Source organism: Saccostrea cucullata, unplaced genomic scaffold (assembly GCF_032062105.1).
Source record: "Saccostrea cucullata isolate Sc308-1 unplaced genomic scaffold, CSIRO_AGI_Scuc_v1 ctg340, whole genome shotgun sequence".
In the NCBI taxonomy this organism is placed as follows: domain Eukaryota; kingdom Metazoa; phylum Mollusca; class Bivalvia; order Ostreida; family Ostreidae; genus Saccostrea; species Saccostrea cuccullata.
Window position 1 is genome coordinate 137,356 of NW_026932925.1, and position 18,801 is coordinate 156,156.

Consider the following 18,801-nt stretch of genomic DNA (forward strand, 5'->3'; position numbering starts at 1 on the left):
AAACGTTGATGTTAAAACTTTCATTTGTGGAAGCTCATATGGCGAATGTGTCTTCTTTTTCCTAGTTATTTGTTGTGTAGATTCTCTTATGTTTTGAAGTAATAATAATCGATTACTTTTATGCTAGCATTTGTTGTTTTTTAGTAACATTGTACTCAAATGTCAGTTGTAGTCATTGTTGTAAACAGTCAATATTTTGATAGGTTAACCGCTGACTTTTATTGTTTTAAAAACAAACTTTTATAGAATTTAGATGAACGGAAAAATTTAGGTGCAATATATGTAAAGTAGTAAAATTTATTTACTTGAATTTTTTAAGTATAAATTTCGATTTTAATTATTCAATATCATCAATTAAATTGATCTCCAAGATTATGATAAATTATTAGAATGATAAATAGAGTATATATTTTAATATGATTAGTAGTGTACAATACAAGCCAAAAGCCGTAATTTATATAGAATATGAATATGCCGGATATACAGTTTTATCACCATCACTGTATGTTAATTTATCAAATCTCTTTTTCTTTTTAATTTATCTGTGTAGAAACGCACTTCATCCTCTGACATATTACACATGTCAAATGTTTCATCGGTAATTAGTTTGTTTCCACATGCTGGACATTTTATATCTATTTCTTCTCCAACCAACAGACGATGGATGATTTCAAATAGTACATCTGGATCTAAAGATAAAAAAAAAATATATTTAAACAAGAGACCCATGGACCGCAACGCCTCCCTGAGCACATCAGTTAGAAAAAAGCGCAAATCAGTGTTCTGTATTTTATTTTCGGCGGAGGGGGTTGAATTTTACATTACCCGAGGATACCTCCACATCAGTACTGCATTTAACTTTGATGTTCTTAAAAAGAAGATTTTAAAATATTTTTAGAAATATTTTTTTTCTTATATATTACGTTGTTTAAGTAAGGGTTTAATGATCATTTTAACAATTTTAATTTAACATTTCATGAGGTTGCTTACATATCAAAATTACTTATATAACCTTTTGGCCCCTTGAAAAAAGATTTTCCTTATTTTCTTGTGTAAAACTTTAATCCTCAATTGTTGCCCCCTCCTACCCATGGGGGTCATGATTTGAATAAATTTGAATCTACAGTATGTGAAAAACGTTCATATTCATCTTTTTTAGCCCACTGGTTATCGAAAAAAAATATTTTAAAATGCCCCAACCCAATTTTCTTCATTTCATAGTTATCTCCCCTTGGAAGAGGAAGGGCCTTCGGCTCAGCTAGGCTAAAGTGTCTACATTACAGAGTTATGAATATAAAGAATTTTTGGAATATTTTGGAAGTGATTTTATTTTTGTTATTTTAAAACAATACAGGAAATCAATATCTGATAAGTCTGATAAGTTGGAATATTATTTACTATCAAATCACTGATAACAAATTAAAAATGAAACCTTGAAAATTGTTTTGCAAACAGAAAAAAGTATCAATTTCTTCAAAGTCTTCAAAATATATCACTCCTTACCTGAGTTGTGTTTGCACTCTCGATTTCTAGGCTTAAGATAAAGTTTATCATAATCTTCATATTCAACTCTGTCATATTGTTCTTCGCGTGTGCTAGGTCGTACAATCACATTGATACTATCTTCTTTATTCAGGAAATCCTCAAAACTTATATCTTCTTTGTAAAGTAATGCGTTTTCTTTGTCCACAATTTCAATCAATTCTTTCGAAGAATGTAATATTCTTGCGACAGCAACTTTTAAATCAGCAATAGTTTGCATTCCCTGGAAAAAAAAAGATCAGAAAAAATAGATATTTACAGCCCAACTTCTCTTGTCATTTTGATGAAAAAGTTTATAAAAAACATTAAACATTTACAGTTCAACTTCTTTTGTTATTATGATTATCGGAGGAAATTTCGAAAATTCGTATTCCACGCTAGCATATCAATGTTTAATTAGCTTCAATATGTTCCCAAATCTAGTTTCAGAAACAAAACAAAAAAAAAAAAAAAAAAACAAAACAAAACAAAACAAAACAAAACAAAGCAAAAAAAAAAAACCCAAACAATGCAATGGATTTAAATGCATTTGCAGAGTAATGACAAAACAACGTATATCGTGTGATAAACATATGGTGTTTTTTAAGTTGAAAATGCGTTTATAAATTAGCAAATCTGTCTTGCATTAAGGTATACTTTGATAATTAATGGTTGCATTTCTTCGTGGTTCAACCAAGGAATGTTTTAAAATTTCAATGTAAAGCCAAAATATTAAATCACCTCCATGAATGAAAATGTCAATACCCGGCAAAGTATGGGAGATGATATGGATCATTTAACAAATGATGATGGCAAAGATGTTGTCAGTAAAATAGCATATCTAGTATCTCTGTTTTAAATTTCAAAGTATTTTGTCAAAATAAATAAAAGATATCGAGACTTTAGTTTTAGCTAAATCAGAGCGAAGCAGACTTACATGCACGTGATATCTCGCTATTTTTGACCATATCAACATGTTAACACTACTAAATTACACGTATCCATGTGTTATGAGTTTCAAAGCATTTCATCAAAAAATCTAAAAGCTACAGCTATATCTATTAAATTGGTCACCAATTCATGTGGTGCGTGTGGGTGCACATGCAAGTACATAAGCAAAAACCGGCCCTCGTCATGCAAACCTAAATAACATGCTTAGTGACCCTAAAAGATTTCACTAGATCGGGTGAGAAGTTTAAGAGGATCACTCGCACACAAAAAAGTACCCAGGTTTTTAATTTTATACTTAGGCATTGATGGGATTGAATTACAACATAATGAAGTCACGTGGCCCCGTCTTTTAGTTTACTGCCAGAGCCCTTTGAACAGAAGCCGTGGTGATAACAGATGAATAAAATGTACGCTATATGAATGAGTGCAGTAATTGTTTTTATCAAAATGTAACCATTATGTATCAAACTGAAGAAAGTGATATGAACTTTTTTTTTTAAAAGTTCTAGATAAAATAATTGAAGCATTTTGTACATGTAAACTCAAAATATTAATTGTAAAACGCACTGGTAAACAATTAAAGTACTCTCTTGCGTAGTTTTACGACTGCGTACGCATCATCTATTGTTTACTTCCGAAAAGATATTAAATCGGACCAGGTGCATGAAATCGAACAGTTAAAAAAGACTTGGCAATAATTGAAATTTCTACTTCAAATTGAATGAAAAATGCGAATTTGTATTATTCGCAGTTTTGTTTTTAATATGTTAAGAAAAATCATCAAGATTTCCAAAAGAAGAAAAGGAGAAAAAAAACCTGATCGCTCCCTTAAAGTAATTTTTGTTTTAAAGGCTTACTTTGTATTGTCTGTTAGAATAAGGATAAAATTGGGAACAAAATGAGTTTTACATTCCAAGGAGTGATTCCTCTGACTAATTGTAAAATGTTTCTAACCAACTGAAAAGGAAAACCCCAGCTTTGATACGTTTTCACAAATGTTTATGCCGAGATTCAATAAAAAAAGAAAGCGTGGATGCTTTGAGATACCCTCTGATTAAATACAGCGGCATTTACAAGGATAACCCAATAAAGGGCATCATGCACAAAATTACGATTCAATGTAGTAGCTTAAGAACAAGAATTTTCATACAGCCAAAAGAAACAGTGGCGAATAAAGCTTGCTGATATGGTCTTTGTATTGACCATAGATCTTAAGCTGATTTAGGAAAAATAGAATATCAGAATTTGCTTCTTTACACAAATTACTCTTTACAGAAAACGTATTGCAGCGATACACAAAGAAATTCAAGCAGGATTTGATGTAACTTTTGCAAACAAAAACGGTAGCAGGTTTTGATTCCAAATTAAATGTTTTATTATAAATTGTTTAATTACCTTCACGTCGCATGGAGTAACCATCTGGTCATCAGACAATCTTTTTAGCGGCATTGTTTCTGGCTTTGTTATTACCCACTGCGTATAAATTCTAAGATTGAAAGATATGAACTACATTAGAACACTTATACATATAATTTTTCAGAAAAATTATTTTATAGAATATCTGTAACATTTGATTCTTTCGACGTATTACAAAATGGCTACAGAATAGGCCATAATAAAAATATTCCTAGATTCTCATCCCCGAACGCCCCGATTTTAAACCCCCGCCTCGATTTTTTTTATTTCTGTTTTTCTTCGTCTTAATTCTGATCGGGATCGGTATTCATCTACCATTCTACTTTTGTTTTAAATCCAGCGAATGTCAACAGAATGATAGCTGAAAAGATGGTAATTGCTGTAATACTAGTCAGAATAATCTAACTGTGTCTCGGTACAGGCCCTCACCACAGTTAGAATACGTCCCATATATACTCTTCAAAAAAAGAAACGCATAGTAGAATTTTAGTGACACAATGAATATAAAGATTATTTAGTAAAATGATGCATTGATAAAACAGAAATGTGGTTAGCAACAGGAAGACTTTCTAAATGTCATAATTACTCAACAATTTTAAAATTTTAGTCAGTTTAAGACCATTAAAGATCAATATCTGGTATGCCCCCCGCAGACACAAGTGATAGCCACAAACGGCATCTAGGGGAAGCAAATGTGTGTAATAAAAACTGTATAGGAATACTCTCCCACTCCAAATGTAGAACTTTAGTCAGCTGTTGCACAGTCTGGGGATGCGATTGTCTTTGGCAAATCATGTCAATCCATTTTGTCCAATGCTGCTTAATTTGGATTAAATCTTGCGATTTAGATGACTGTGACTGAAACAGTTGTTGTTTCTTTGCAAGAATAGGTGTGTCAAACGAGCCATATGTGGCTGTGCATTGTGAGATTCCAATACGGCTCTAGGATGCTGCAAAACTGAATGGGTATGTGTAGGTAGAACATGGTTAGAATACCTTTTTCCATCAAAGTCCATTGAATTCGAACAAAATCAATCTTACTTTCTTATAATACCATTTTCCATATCATTACACTACCACCACCGACTTTTTTAACGTCCTGGAGGCAGTTATCTGTCTAACATTCATTTCAAAGCATTAGCACTCTTAAATTTATAAGAGGCTTTCAGATAAACATTCTTTACTAGTAGGTTAACCAAAATGTTCAACAGTGATGCTGTGGTCCTACTCTATTGATCTGAGATCTTTGAAGTCGATATTTGGGGTGTTGTGGGGTCGGAACAATGGCATGTAAATTCCTTTTGCAATAATTCTTAGTCAACTGAAAACGGTCTTGTTAGATGATTTGTGCAGTTCAGGGATAGCTAATGCTTTAGATGACGTCCTTGCATTACATTCATGCAATTTAAGTAATCCTCGGAAGTGATGCTGTGCTGCTGATGTCACACGTAGTCTACCATATTTTTTGCGAACATTGGGTGTTCGATGTTAATGGTTTATGTTTTATAGGTTAGATATGGTCTGTGTGTAACATTAAAACCTCTTGCAATGGTAGATTGCGGTACCCCAGCTTCCAGTCACCCATTTTCCTTTTTGTGCTACGCTACATTCTGATGCAACATTTTTAGGAAGCTTCATTTTTCAGATAAAATCAAATACAAAATATCGAGAACCCCCGCTTTTGATAGCCCCTTTGTACCTGAAGGAATTGCATCGGAATTCAACAAATGAAAATTGAGGTCAAAATTTTGGGGGAAATTTTGCAAAATCTGGTCTTTTTGTCTGTGAGACTTGTAGAATAGCTATAAAGTTAACAATTGCATTAAAAAATCATGCATTTCACTGGAATACATCGTATCCATACAAAAATAAAAGGTATGACAAAACTATCATACATTTTTCAGGGCATTGTTCCTACTATGCGTTTCTTTTTTTGAAGAGTATACTTGTAATGTAGCAAATCGGAGCGGATCCGCTCCGAAACGATTTTGAAGAATATAAAATGATTTGCACTGGGAATAACTACCAAAATAATCAAAACAAACCTTCTTGAGATTGCTTATGCCTTTTATCCCAAAAAATAATCCATATAAATACGAAAATCCAATTAATTTTCTCAACGTTTTTCTCTCGATTCAAATTACCGGATATGTTTACATTCGGAACTCTCTAGATTCTTCCAAGTAAATGCACTATGCGAGTTATCGCCCGTGTTTCTTTCTGCTACATTACGAATACACGGAACGAATTCTATCGTTAAACCGGGTCCGTAGGACAATATCATTTTAACGATAGAACATTCTATCTACTGTAATACATGCGTATATATTTTAAACAAGGATCATTGGTTGAAAAAGATTGGTGATGATGTGAAGTAAGAGATAATGGAACCTTTACTATGACTTTTATTCTGGTATTGTAGATAAATTACACCGATTGACTAGGTCAATAAAAATCTGCAAAATTGAAAAAATAAAAAAATATAGAATAAAAGCCGCCCGCCCGCCCCGTTTTTTAAAAAGAATTCGGATGAGAATCTAGCAATTTATTTATTATGGCCATATTTGCTGACGATGTTGCTAATGAAGAGATGTTAAATGAATAACTTCTTTATTTTATCAAGAGGTACAGCGCTCACATTGGCCTTGCTGTCCATCAGATTGACCCCCTAATAATCCATATTTTGATCCACTCGCCCCCTTGGTCATGATTTGAACATTTTTAAATCTGCACTTCCACTGGGTGCTTTCACCTAAGTGTCAGCCTTTCTGGCCCATTAGTTATTGAGTATATTTATAAGAATTTTAAAGACTAGTCCAAAAATGTATAGATGTCATTGTTATTTACTTATGTACATTGATTTCAGGAAAAGAAAGTACACTGTAGCTCTGAAGATGTTTAAGCCTATGTTTAGACTGCAAACTTATCATTTGTACCAACTGTAGTTCATGAATGGATTTCATTATCGCTAGAAACTAGAAACTCGGACTCATTTTTTACCTTTAAAAGAGCTATTGCACAAAAAGTAGCAGTAGCTCCTCCTAATTTCACTTTTGGAAAAAGACGTAATAATATATTGCTCATCCGACTTCGACATAACTATGCATTAAATATTGATCTCTATACGACTATAGGTGTAACATTACTGTATACAGGGTTATTTTCACCCCGTGTTATTTTGGCCCTTTTGCACTTGCAAACAGTTTTGCCCCATTTTAAATTCGCCCTGTCATAGTTCTGTTTAAGAAATTAAACTGTGTAATTTGAATTCGCCCCGTTTAAAATTCGCTAAATCAAGAAGAGGGCGAAAGGGGCGAAAATAAAACGGGGGCAAAAATTTCCCTGTATACAGTATATCAATTCCATTATGTTCTTGTGCAAAAGTAGAAGACATGCACCATTTTTTTTCTTTTGTTCTCATTAAACTAAGGCCAGGAAAGAATTTTTTGAAAAGTTTTTGAGATTTGATAGGGTTCACATTGTTGACACCCATACTTTACTGTGGGGTGACCCTTCACTGAGTGTTGCCGAAAATGAATATCTTTATTCCATTGTACACTCATACAATCAACGAAACTTCTAAGTGTTCACTTTAATAAATGTATTTATTTAAAAACTAATCTATAGAATGGTGTGATATTTTCAAATTATTACAACAAATGAGTGTTCTCAACAATTATTGAAAGAAAATCAAATATCACCGATGAAAACCAATGTTCCGTGACGAAGCTTAAAAATAATAAAAGTGTACTTTGCGGCACGTGTTTTGTATAATTAGTATCTTTTTGTAATCATTATCAAATTTAAAAAAAAGGGTTTTACTAAAAAACATAAAACATTGGCAAATTGACCATTGAGATGGAAGGTAGAGCCGTTGGAATGTTGATATCTGGACAATCTTTGCACCACGTTTTTCTCACTTTTATTTTAGTGCTTAATTGTACTTGATAATACTTTTAAAATTTAACAACCAGTATCAAAACCCATTTAAAAACATTTTTCTATAGTCTGCGCGTCATTTTTCATCACCAATTTATCACAATTTGAAAGTTTTTGACAAAATTTAACCAAACCGGAAGTGACCTTGATTTTCGTCCGGGGCCAAATTTTCACGTCACACCATGTTAAAGGAGTGTTAAATTGTTGTGAAACAATCTTAGAAATATGAAAACAAACAATTTCAATCGTACAAAAATGATAAGAAATCGGTGCTAGTGACGGTGTATTTTCAGCTCAAGCAGTCTGAATTATCCTTCAAGACGTCACTTACGTGCTAAACACCCTAGGATATCGACCAAAAGGCATCTGTGTGATATGCTACACTCTCAAATCCCGGATCTGAATCCCATTAAACACAATTGGGATTTTATAAGAAATGTCACACCCCCCCCCTTTCCACGCAATTTCAATGTTTTGGAGAGATCTAGACAGTAGATGTGGCAGCAGATGGGTCAGTCTCCTATTCAGGGGTTCATGGTATTCAACTGTAATTACAGTCTTGTAGTAATTAGAGCGAGTGGTGGTCTTACTCCATAAAGCTTTTTTGTGTGAATTTTCATTTTGAGGGTCCTTCGTTTCCTTGACACTTTGCTAAAAATTCTGTCGAGATACTTACATGAAATTTATGCAACATCCAACTTAAATATGCATCATTAATCAGGAATAAAAGAAATTATTTATTGTTTGCATTTGTTCTCTAAAACTTCAAAAATGTAAGGTGAACACTTAGAAGTTTGGTTCAGTGTATATCAGTAGTCTGAAAGAGTTAAATATTTTGTAATTGTTTGTGTACAAAATTTGTAACTCACAAAGATTGAATGTATTTTGTAGAAATTTGGAACCTTTTCGGCTACAGTATATCGCTAAATTACTCTATGATTATTGTGCAAGCATATGCTTTTGATATAAACTGTATTATGTAAGAAGATTATTTTCGTAATTTTCATTGGCTGAAAGGACGTCACGTGATATTCCTCCTTTCGTGATATCGACGGGAAAGCGCGTCGGCGGAAAATGATATCGCACGACACGCTGTTCGATTGCACTAAAGTTACGTAGAGCGTGACATCATAGTATGAAAAGCGTGTATTTAACCATTGTAAAGTAATGAATGTCAAGTCTGTTTAGTTAGGACTGTGTCAGTGCATTCACTTTGAGTGATTATATAATATAACTATTATGGACTTCAGTAAACGGTCAATTTGTGGTTATGAGGACTCATGGCAATTGGTATTGACCTCAGACACAGAAAATGATAGCGACCTCGCAGGCTCTTTCGCTATCATTTTTTGTGTCTTCGGTCAATATCAATGGCCATGAGTCCTTATAATCATATAACGACCTACACTGAAGTCCATAATTGTATATTATTATATGATTGAATAATTTCCATCTCTCTGATCGGCTGAGATCCAACTATGTTAGAAAAATACTACGTTGTATTGACCTGCACGTGACGTTCCAGGTGAATACAAGGATTTATTTCCTCTACATTGCTCTAAAAATAGATCGGCAAATTCCAAATTGATACAAATTGTTTTGGAAAGCTATTTAAATGACTATGACTTTTTTTTCGTGTGAACAAAACATAAGCGAATATATATTTTCAGGTGAGGGTGGTAAGAGGGGATGCAGGGACCCCCTCCAACACTTTTACTGAACAACAATTTTTACTTATTGCCAGTTAGTTTTCCCTGATAATTCCTGATAATACTCCTTCCTTTCAAAATCTATCCTATGAAAAAGACTGACATAATACATTTATTGCATGATAGTGAGGGAAATATAAAGACTTATTCAGCCAAGAAAAATCATATTCCCAAGGGGAATATGATATTTCTTGGCTGAATAAGTCTTCATGTTTCCCGAACATTCATGCAATGAATTGTTTATTATACCGAAACAAGCAAAACCTTTGAAATAAACATGCAAATTCATTTTCATTTTTTACGTAAAGTTACTATAAAACTCTTTGTTCAACACATTATCATCAGTTTTTTGACGTAAACCAGGCTATTGTGACGTCTACTTATCTTGGGAGTTTTCGTTCAACGAACGAGAACTATATTGCGGGAAAATTCACTAGGTGTTCCGAAGAGGTGGAATATGAAAAGCGTGCCGACGACGGGAAATATGAAGTTTTACGGCCCGATCACGTGATAACCTAGAACAAATCAGATAACGCGTTGTGTAGAATATTTATAATGAGGTATAATAATAATTTTTCTTTCATGGCAACTAAAATTGATAAAAAAAATTTCAAAATGATACGACTGTTTAGCTTTATTTACATTTTAAGTCTGCTTCTCTTCTGTATTTGGCTAGGACTTTATTAATTAAATGCAAACAAGTAATGAGCTGTATCATTGTATCAGTGAATCATATAATAAAACAATTATTGCTGTTTTTTCAGTCAATACAATGATTTAGCCATCTGAGGAGTACAGTATTCACCGAGGCCTTCTGTACACTAATGTTTAGGGAAGGGGTAGATGTTTCGCCCAGAATTCTTTCAAAACGCCCGTAATGAAAAATAAAAAGTTAAATATGAGACAATTATCTTCAAACCCTATTAAAATCTGCGCAAAAATCTTCCATAGTTTAAAGTTGGAAGTGCAATACAACTGTCTCAACAGAAACGTAGACACTATATTAATATTACGTGTAGTTAAGTCTAACATTCAAAATGTTCACCCAAAGAAAACCATTATTAACCGAGGCGCGGCCGAGATTGACAATGGTTTTGGAAGAGTGAAACTTTTTTTTATATAACACTGAACTACATGCAATATTTATTATACGTATTATACTGATTTTTTTTATTATTAAAATACATATAATTCTGCGCAGCCGCTTTTTTGGAATATCACTCGCCGTCAAGCACTGTTGACTGTTGCTACGCTGGTGGGCGTGGCTTCTTTTTTCAACAGGTAATAGTGTTTTTAACAAATGTTTCTCGACCAATCAGATTCGACTCTTTTACATGAAAGTATAATATATTATAACACTTCTACTGATTTTTCACTATATAAAAGTAAATCGATATATTTTGCTGATTTCCTAAAAAATCACCGTGAATAAACCGATTCCCTGCAAAACAGACTGATTCCCTGCAAAAAAGTACGTTTTTTGATGAACTGATACACACCTATTCGGATCACTTAGCATTTTCTTTCAACTTACGAAAAACTTAGAAATGTTTCGAATAAACTCATGAATATTCATTAATGAATGGAAATGCATCGCGAGTCAACTGGTCCCAAATCAAATTGATAAAAAAGAACCAGTTTACTGGTAGCAAATGACAACAGAAATGGCGAGGTTAAGATTTGTGTAATGTTACTTTCGATTTTACTAAGGACAATGAACTGATTTATTGATAAAATAGAATTCTATTCATGTCTGTATTCTGTTTTGTTGTTATTTTTTATTTATTCCTGTTGGAATTAAACATTGTTACAGAATACAGTATTGAATAGAACTTTTTCAAATGTCTTGTTTGTATCGGTACAATAAAACAGTTAAAGTATAACATTGATGGGGTCAGCATGATTCCAGTTCCTCTCGAGCAAGCCTAATAGACTTACTCTTGGGGAACTAGAATCTTGCTGACTCCCTCAATGATATACTTTACCTGTATAATGAAATTTTCAATGAAAGCCTTAGCGTATCGAAAAGTAGAATATCACGTGAGCAAGGTGATTAAAATATCAATCGGTGATACGCGGTGACAGGTTAATTTAGTAGCTATCTCGACCCTAGTTTAGGGACATTTTTTTAAAATTTGATATGAGCCGCAACTTGACCAAATTTGTCCTTTGAATATGTATCAGTTCAAATTAAACTAGAGAGTCTGCTGTTGCCAGTAATAGCGTATGTCGCTCGGAACTGTTCCCCTATTTCCATGGCAAATATCGATGATTTAAATATTTTAATTATTTATTATTAATGTAACAAAGTTTCATGACGATTGTTCAAGGGAACCGAAAAAACACTCCCGAACAAAAAATTGCAGTATGTCGCCCGCCTTTTTTAGACGGATGACCTAAAATTCGTCACTTTTCGCACCTTTCAATGGTTACAGTAGCCACTCTAAAGCTGAACGTCCTCACTGCAAAACTTTAACTACTGATCATCATTTGGGGAAAGTTTCAGGAAGATTGTCCATGCCATCTCAACAGCCTAGAGAAAGCATTTTCAAGCATACTATCGCAATATGTCTCATCCGACTTCGTTTGGGGCGACATAAATACACATTCTGTGAAAATGAGACCATTGGCCAAGTTGCAGCGCGATAACAACAATGCCGTTGAAAACTAGAGTGCATATGATTGACAATAGAAAAAAAAAACAAAACTGTTAGTGTCGTTAAGCAGTATTTAATACTGTCTAATATATTACCAAAATGAATTTTGGAATTTTATTTTGCGCAAAACATCGGGATCCAACTCTCATTGCTTAAGTGCATTCATTCTTTTCATGCAGTTTACAAATCCGTGTTTTGAATTATAAGTATTTTTTGCTGAAACTGTGTAACACATGTAGCTTAAACTTTATAAACTTTTCATGTATGGAGAGGGCGAAATAAGTTTTAAGAACTTGTGTTCAATCCCATCGTATATAGTGTATATATTACAATAAAATTCAACTTCAACCTTCGCCATATGTTTTGACCGTGAGAGGTAGATTCATACTTGGTTTGCATACTTCACTAATTAGATTCTTTCAAATGACACCAACGTCAATGACTTTGTGACCTTAACTGTTATCTACTTGCTAGAAATAGCTTGTTTGAACCTTCGTTATAACTTTTGAACCACCTGAGATGGAGACTTCATGTTCAGTATCCATACCCCTCTAATTATAATAAGTTCTTTCCAATGACTCCAAGGTCAATGATCTTGGTACCTTGTCTGTGACCTTTCTGCTAAAAATAGCTTTTCCGAACATTGTTGCCGCAGGTTGCCTAGTGTTTCACAAACTCACCTTGCTTTCCTCAGCTTTTTCGAGAAAATATAAATAATGCGTAACATAGATTTAAATATATTTTCCTGAATTAAGCCGCTTTTCATTCACAACTTAAAAAACTTTGGATAATCAACAAAGAGCATGCGAAATTAACAGACTCTATAAATGAAATCAATCTGTTATCAGTGATGTATACATTTTCTGTTTGTAAATTGTGTACGTTATTGAAATTTAACAATATGTTAGGCCTACATGTATATCGCAGTTGCAAAAGTCAATAGGAGAAATGTCGCTATTGTGACGTCAAATAACCGTTGTTGTGCACTATTTTCGATTCCGGATTTAGCTGTCCCAATTGTTGTTCTATCAATCACAACTTACACGAAGGATAAGGTGGGAATTCTAAATAGAAAAGTCAAAATTGCGGAAATTACAGGGAAAAAATGTAAATATAAGCATTATAGGCATTAAGTTATAATATTTTGAAATCCCTACAATAATATGTGCAAATAAACGTCACTTAATTTGTTTGCACACACACCATTCAGTTTATGAGACTGCATCTTTCAAAAAATTATAATAATGCTTAAATAATTATGCAATAGCAGAATTTCCATTAAATTAAAATCCATGCTAGTAAAAAATATCAACATAATATCGATGTTCTCGAAATATTTGAAGGCGTGTATACTACAGGCGTCCTTAATCTTGCTGCACAGACAGACGAAGGGACGGCAGACAATTGGTGATTAGAAAAGCTCATTGAGCTTAAGCTCTAATGAGATATCATTATTTTACTTACCCATCTACATAATTATATTCCTCATTATGATCTTTTCATGAATATGTGTTGATGTTGACTCAATGCAAAAAAAAAAAAAAAGTTAAAAAAATTACATGTTTTTGATGGCTTAATTTTCAAAGTAAATAAAAAGATTTTCTCCTTTTAGGAATATAAGAATATTATGTAGAATAAAGAAATGACTGTGATTACACTCTCTCTAATAAAATAAGACTGCAAACGAATAGTACACTGAAAGTCTTGTTATCATGCTTTTTATAGTTCTTGTACAAAACACCATGATAACACATATGGAACTTTCATAATTCTTTAATGTAGGTGTTTGTTACCTTTCCTCTTTTTTCCTGCTGCTTTATTTGTGTTTCTGGTATTTATTAATGCAGCAGAGACGATAATTAGCGCAATAAGGAAACCACAATTTAATGCTACTGATATCCACACACCCGGCGAGAAGGCTGAAGAGTCATGTCCATGTCTAAAAGCATAACATATACTGTATATTTGACATCCCATGATAAGCGGCCTCTTCATTGAAGTAGTGATAAACGTCCATTTACCTTTACTTCAATATTATTGCATGTATTGCTTATAAATTAAGATGTTACAAAGCATATAACTTACTCATTTAAGGATTTATTTTCTTTTCTCTCAATTTCTTCGTAACATGTTTGATCTGAAAAAAAAATCAGATATTTGCTTTGTTACTTTTGTATTTGTGTTTTTTTTTTCTCAAAAGCTTGTAACCTAAATTAAAATCTATTGAGGACTTTAAGATATATCATAACTGACATAATAGAAAACGATGTTTAATTTTTTTGTATAGATAAAATTTATAATTCTTACATTTATAAGCTTCCGAGGAATCATATCTTGGAGGACACTGTCGAGCAAAACTTGTGCAGTCAAGTCCAGGGTCATTTATAATTCTCTCATCTTGTGTGCTGAATCGTGCACAATAACCTTAAATGAAAAATAAAGTGAACTTAGTTTTTACTAACCTTACCAATGCAACGTGAAATGTCCAAAGGGCGGGCCGGTTAACACTCTCTTCCTTTTAGATCAGCGTACGAAGACATAAAATGTCGCTGATCTAATATACCAATAAGAAGACAAGAAGAACTTAAACGCGCATGAAGTATGTGGTGCTTTCTATGGCAACAATGTTAGATGATGAAAATTTGTGTCGTTTTTCTAAAACATGTTGTGAAGTCTTACTACCCACTGACTTTCATCAAGATATGACAACCTTCGCTTTGGGCTGTTTGACTGTTTTCTCGTAGTAGAACTAGGTTTGAATTTAAACATCCATTCTTTCTTTTTTATATAAATGATATCAATTTCTATCAAGTACAGGTTAATTAATTCTCATGTATTAATGTATACTTAATTAATACTTATGTATATTTGTCAGTTTTAATAGTCTATCGAAACAGAGACTAAGCATGAAAAAGGCAAAAACTGCACATTTCAACCAACTGTTTGGTTGTTTAAACGTCTGAAACAATAACTTAACGTCATAACATTGCCCTGAAGTCAACTTTCACTTAACCTAAGAGCAGAGGAACACTTCTGAGTATACCCTTCACGTGTGCGTTACTAATGTCACAAACCTGACATAAACCACGTCGGGGCACAGACTTCAACAAGTTTCGTCGCATCTTCATTAAGAATGCAGTGATAAGAAAATTTATCTACTGATGTACAGTTTTGATGGTATGCTAGTACGTCACATCTCTTTTCTTTGGCCCTCTCATTCCATTCCGTCTCAGATTTAGGACAGTGTGGTACATGTTCCAACGTCGAAATTGATATTGGACATTTAGGTGAAAAGGCAAACACCTTTAATTAAATAACAATATTTATTTAGTATTGGTAACTACTGTATTAACATTTTTGCGCTACAGCTACATGCATAAGCTATACATATGTAGCAGGTTTCTTTCAAATAAGATACAGTATATACGAGGGTTGATCAAAAAGTAATGTCACAACTTTGATAAAATTGCTTATAGTCGACGTAAAACAACAAAATCATAATTAATGAAAGCTTGATTTATTTCAAATCAGACCTGAAAAATTCAAAGGAATATGATGTATATAATGGATTTTAAACAATGTGCGTTTATGGTAGTCGCCGCACCTAAATATAACCGTTACGTCATTTGACGGATACGCGCCGTCATGTTTGTAAGCGTGTCCCCTTCGTTTCATTAAAAACATTTGTGATTCGCAAACACTTTCACCAATATCACTTTCTTTAAGAATTCTTGGTACCATTATATACTCACTCTTTTCAAATTTAGCCCTCCTTTAAACATTTTTGAAAAGTAGCATAAGACAAACTAAAAAATGTAAATTCACATGTCACTCTACCCGTCTGTCTTTTTGACAGCGTCAGACACCATTGAATGTTTCTGTTCGATCTCCTATCTCTCGGTTTTCTTGTCCTCTGATGATCAATTAATGACCCATCATCCGCCCAAAATTCCTGAAACCATCTATAAAAAAGTCTCTAATTTACATTTTTTATTCTCTGAGTCTGATTAATTAACGTAAGTGTCGCTAGTGATGATTCCCGTATTTTGAAGCAAAAATGCATTACAAGTCGTAGAGGTGTTTTCTCTCTTTTCGACAATCCCTTTGTTCAGTTCAACAGAGTAAAACAACAATGTTTATGATAAAAAAAAAAACAATGCCGACATTAAATTTTAAATTAAAGACTAGAAAATAACGTGTCTTTTAAAAAATTGGGAGATCGGGTGCTTTTTTTTCGAATCTTTTTAATGTGTTTGTCTTTTACATTCTGAGAAAAAATACACTTTAAAACGTGACGTTCAGTTGTGACGCGGCGACATCCCCTATGCTCTATGTTTCAAACATCTACAAAACAAATTAAAAAAAAAAACATCACTCAATGAAAATTTTAATGTTAATCAAATTTGCATTTGTGCATCTTTTGGTATATTGTATTTGATGATATGACGCCAAATATGTAAGATATGGACACTGTGACATTACTTTTGGATCAACCCTCGTATTTTTTATATTGACGTTTGAAAATGCAGTCTTTTATCAAACTCACTAGATGAATTCATTTGGTTTTATTTGAAACTTAATAGACTATAATACATTTTTTTTTTCAGCGAGCAATACAAAATTCATAGAGAGGGCTTATATAGGCTAAGCCTGCTGCCCAATCCATTTAATGTAATTTTATATAAAAAAATATGTTTAAATCAATGGAAGCAATTAAAAATGAATATGAATGGTTTGTAACATTATCAACATATATTTGCACTGTAATTTTTATAATCGATATCTATTTAAAAAATCTACTGAAAGTGAAATTTAATTTGCGGAGAATAAATCTTAGAATATATGCAGCTTTTTCCTATTAGAAAATATATATTACTGCCGATTTCTCGCATTCCCCTTTTGACGTGATGAAAATTGAAAGAAAAACCCAATTTTAATAGCAAGAGTAAATCATTCATCTTTATACAAAGTAAAACTGCGAAAAGTAATCTTTGTGATGTTTAATTTCACGACTCCATTAGATTTATTGTCTTACAGCCGCTAAACCATAGTTAAAGAACTTACTTCACTGCATTTGTAAAAAGAAATATGTGCGAGAGTAAAGTGAAATAAAATCCTAAAAACACACATTTTGTATATGAATTCAACATTGATTTGTGAAAAGATCTTTTTTCCCAACTTTTGCATTGCACCCGAATAATAATACATGTAATAGTAATGATAATAATAAATGTTGTACTTTTATGTAAATTTGTTTTTTTTTAATTAATAAAAATAAACTCCTTCTCAAATCATTGTTTTCCAAGTTATGATAAGCATAAAATATACAGTTATACACCTATACTTGCATTATTGAAAAGGAGATGTGTAATTGCCACTGTAAGGAAATGAAATGAAGGCATTCTTCTGGGCGTGACCTTAAAAAACAAAAAAAAGTCAAATCAATCTGAGTGAATGTACTTTTAATTTTCCATTTTTTTAGGGGTTTATCAGTCAGATAAAGAGTTTAAGCAATACCAGATACCTACCTCCAACTTTTAATCTTTTAAATTATTTTATGTGGATTCACATTATGGAGTAGTTTGAAGTATGTTCAAATCATGCTATATATTTGATTCGAAGGGAATCCAAAATATCAACATAACAACAATTCAACTTGCTTTTGTTAAGCTACATCTTGCATTAAAAATAATAAATTAATCTTTAAAAGATGCAAACTTCATAAATTGATAAGATTGCTGTTTCTGTACTGCTTAGAGACAGAGTACGTTAAGATTCAATTTATTTTCAGGTAGGGATACACTCCATCTGTTTTCAATGATATCCAGTCCTTTTAGCCCTGCCTATCCTTAGAGAGCTTATAGGTACATATTTTCTCATCCCTGTATTTTATTGAAATTTACCTATGTTTATATGTAAAAATCATATGCGTTTTCATTATATGATTTAAATCTCGATATATAACCACTTGTAACGGAGTTGGAGGCATATGCAACTTAAACTGTGTCTGTTCGTGTGTGAGTATGTTACATGTACAGTGTAGTGATGTACAAGGCGATGAGAAGTAATTTTCATCGGAATCGATGTAAATTCAGTTTTGACTTTGGGAGGGGATGGTCCGCTTTGCGTTATCTTTGTTCAATGTTCATTTACGAGGGGTTATCAAAAAGTTCATGGACTGGAGCTATAAAATGAGTACTATGTAGTCTGTGTTTTCAAAATTTATATGGAACCTAAAACAACATACGTTCATTATTTGCCAAATTTTTATAAAATAAAAACGGCATTATATGATCACCCGGCGCTGTCGCCGTTTAGTGTCCGACAACGTCATTGATTTTTCAATGTCCGCTTCTTCGACCTGCCTCATTCACTTATTTTGATGAGATTCCCTATGTCTTTTTTTAATTTTCAAAGACATATACTAAAGTTTTATGCCTGGAAAATTTATTATATAATGTTCTATACTAAAAATTAATAACAACAAATTTCAATGAATTATTTGAAAAATCGTTCTTACAAAAAGAGACAACATATGGAAAAGCAAATTTATCGGAAATGTAAGAAAAGAAAGAAAGTTATAGAAGGTAATTATCCTATCCATCGGC

General features: G+C 32.7%; 2 protein-coding genes across 2 annotated transcripts in view; one reads left to right on the plus strand and one right to left on the minus strand.

The window, feature by feature from the left end:
- Positions 1–18,801, plus strand: part of LOC134236531 (uncharacterized) — a 79,699-nt gene that overhangs the window by 31,283 nt on the left and 29,615 nt on the right. The window lies entirely within an intron of this gene.
- On the minus strand, positions 372–13,936 carry LOC134236536 (uncharacterized). The gene is made up of 4 exons (XM_062718713.1): positions 13,658–13,936; positions 3,868–3,958; positions 1,504–1,765; positions 372–689 (listed from the first exon to the last, which is right to left on the minus strand). Exons 2-4 carry the CDS (start codon positions 3,919–3,921, stop codon positions 508–510), a joined length of 498 nt encoding a protein of 165 aa, XP_062574697.1. The 5' UTR covers positions 3,922–3,958; positions 13,658–13,936; the 3' UTR covers positions 372–507.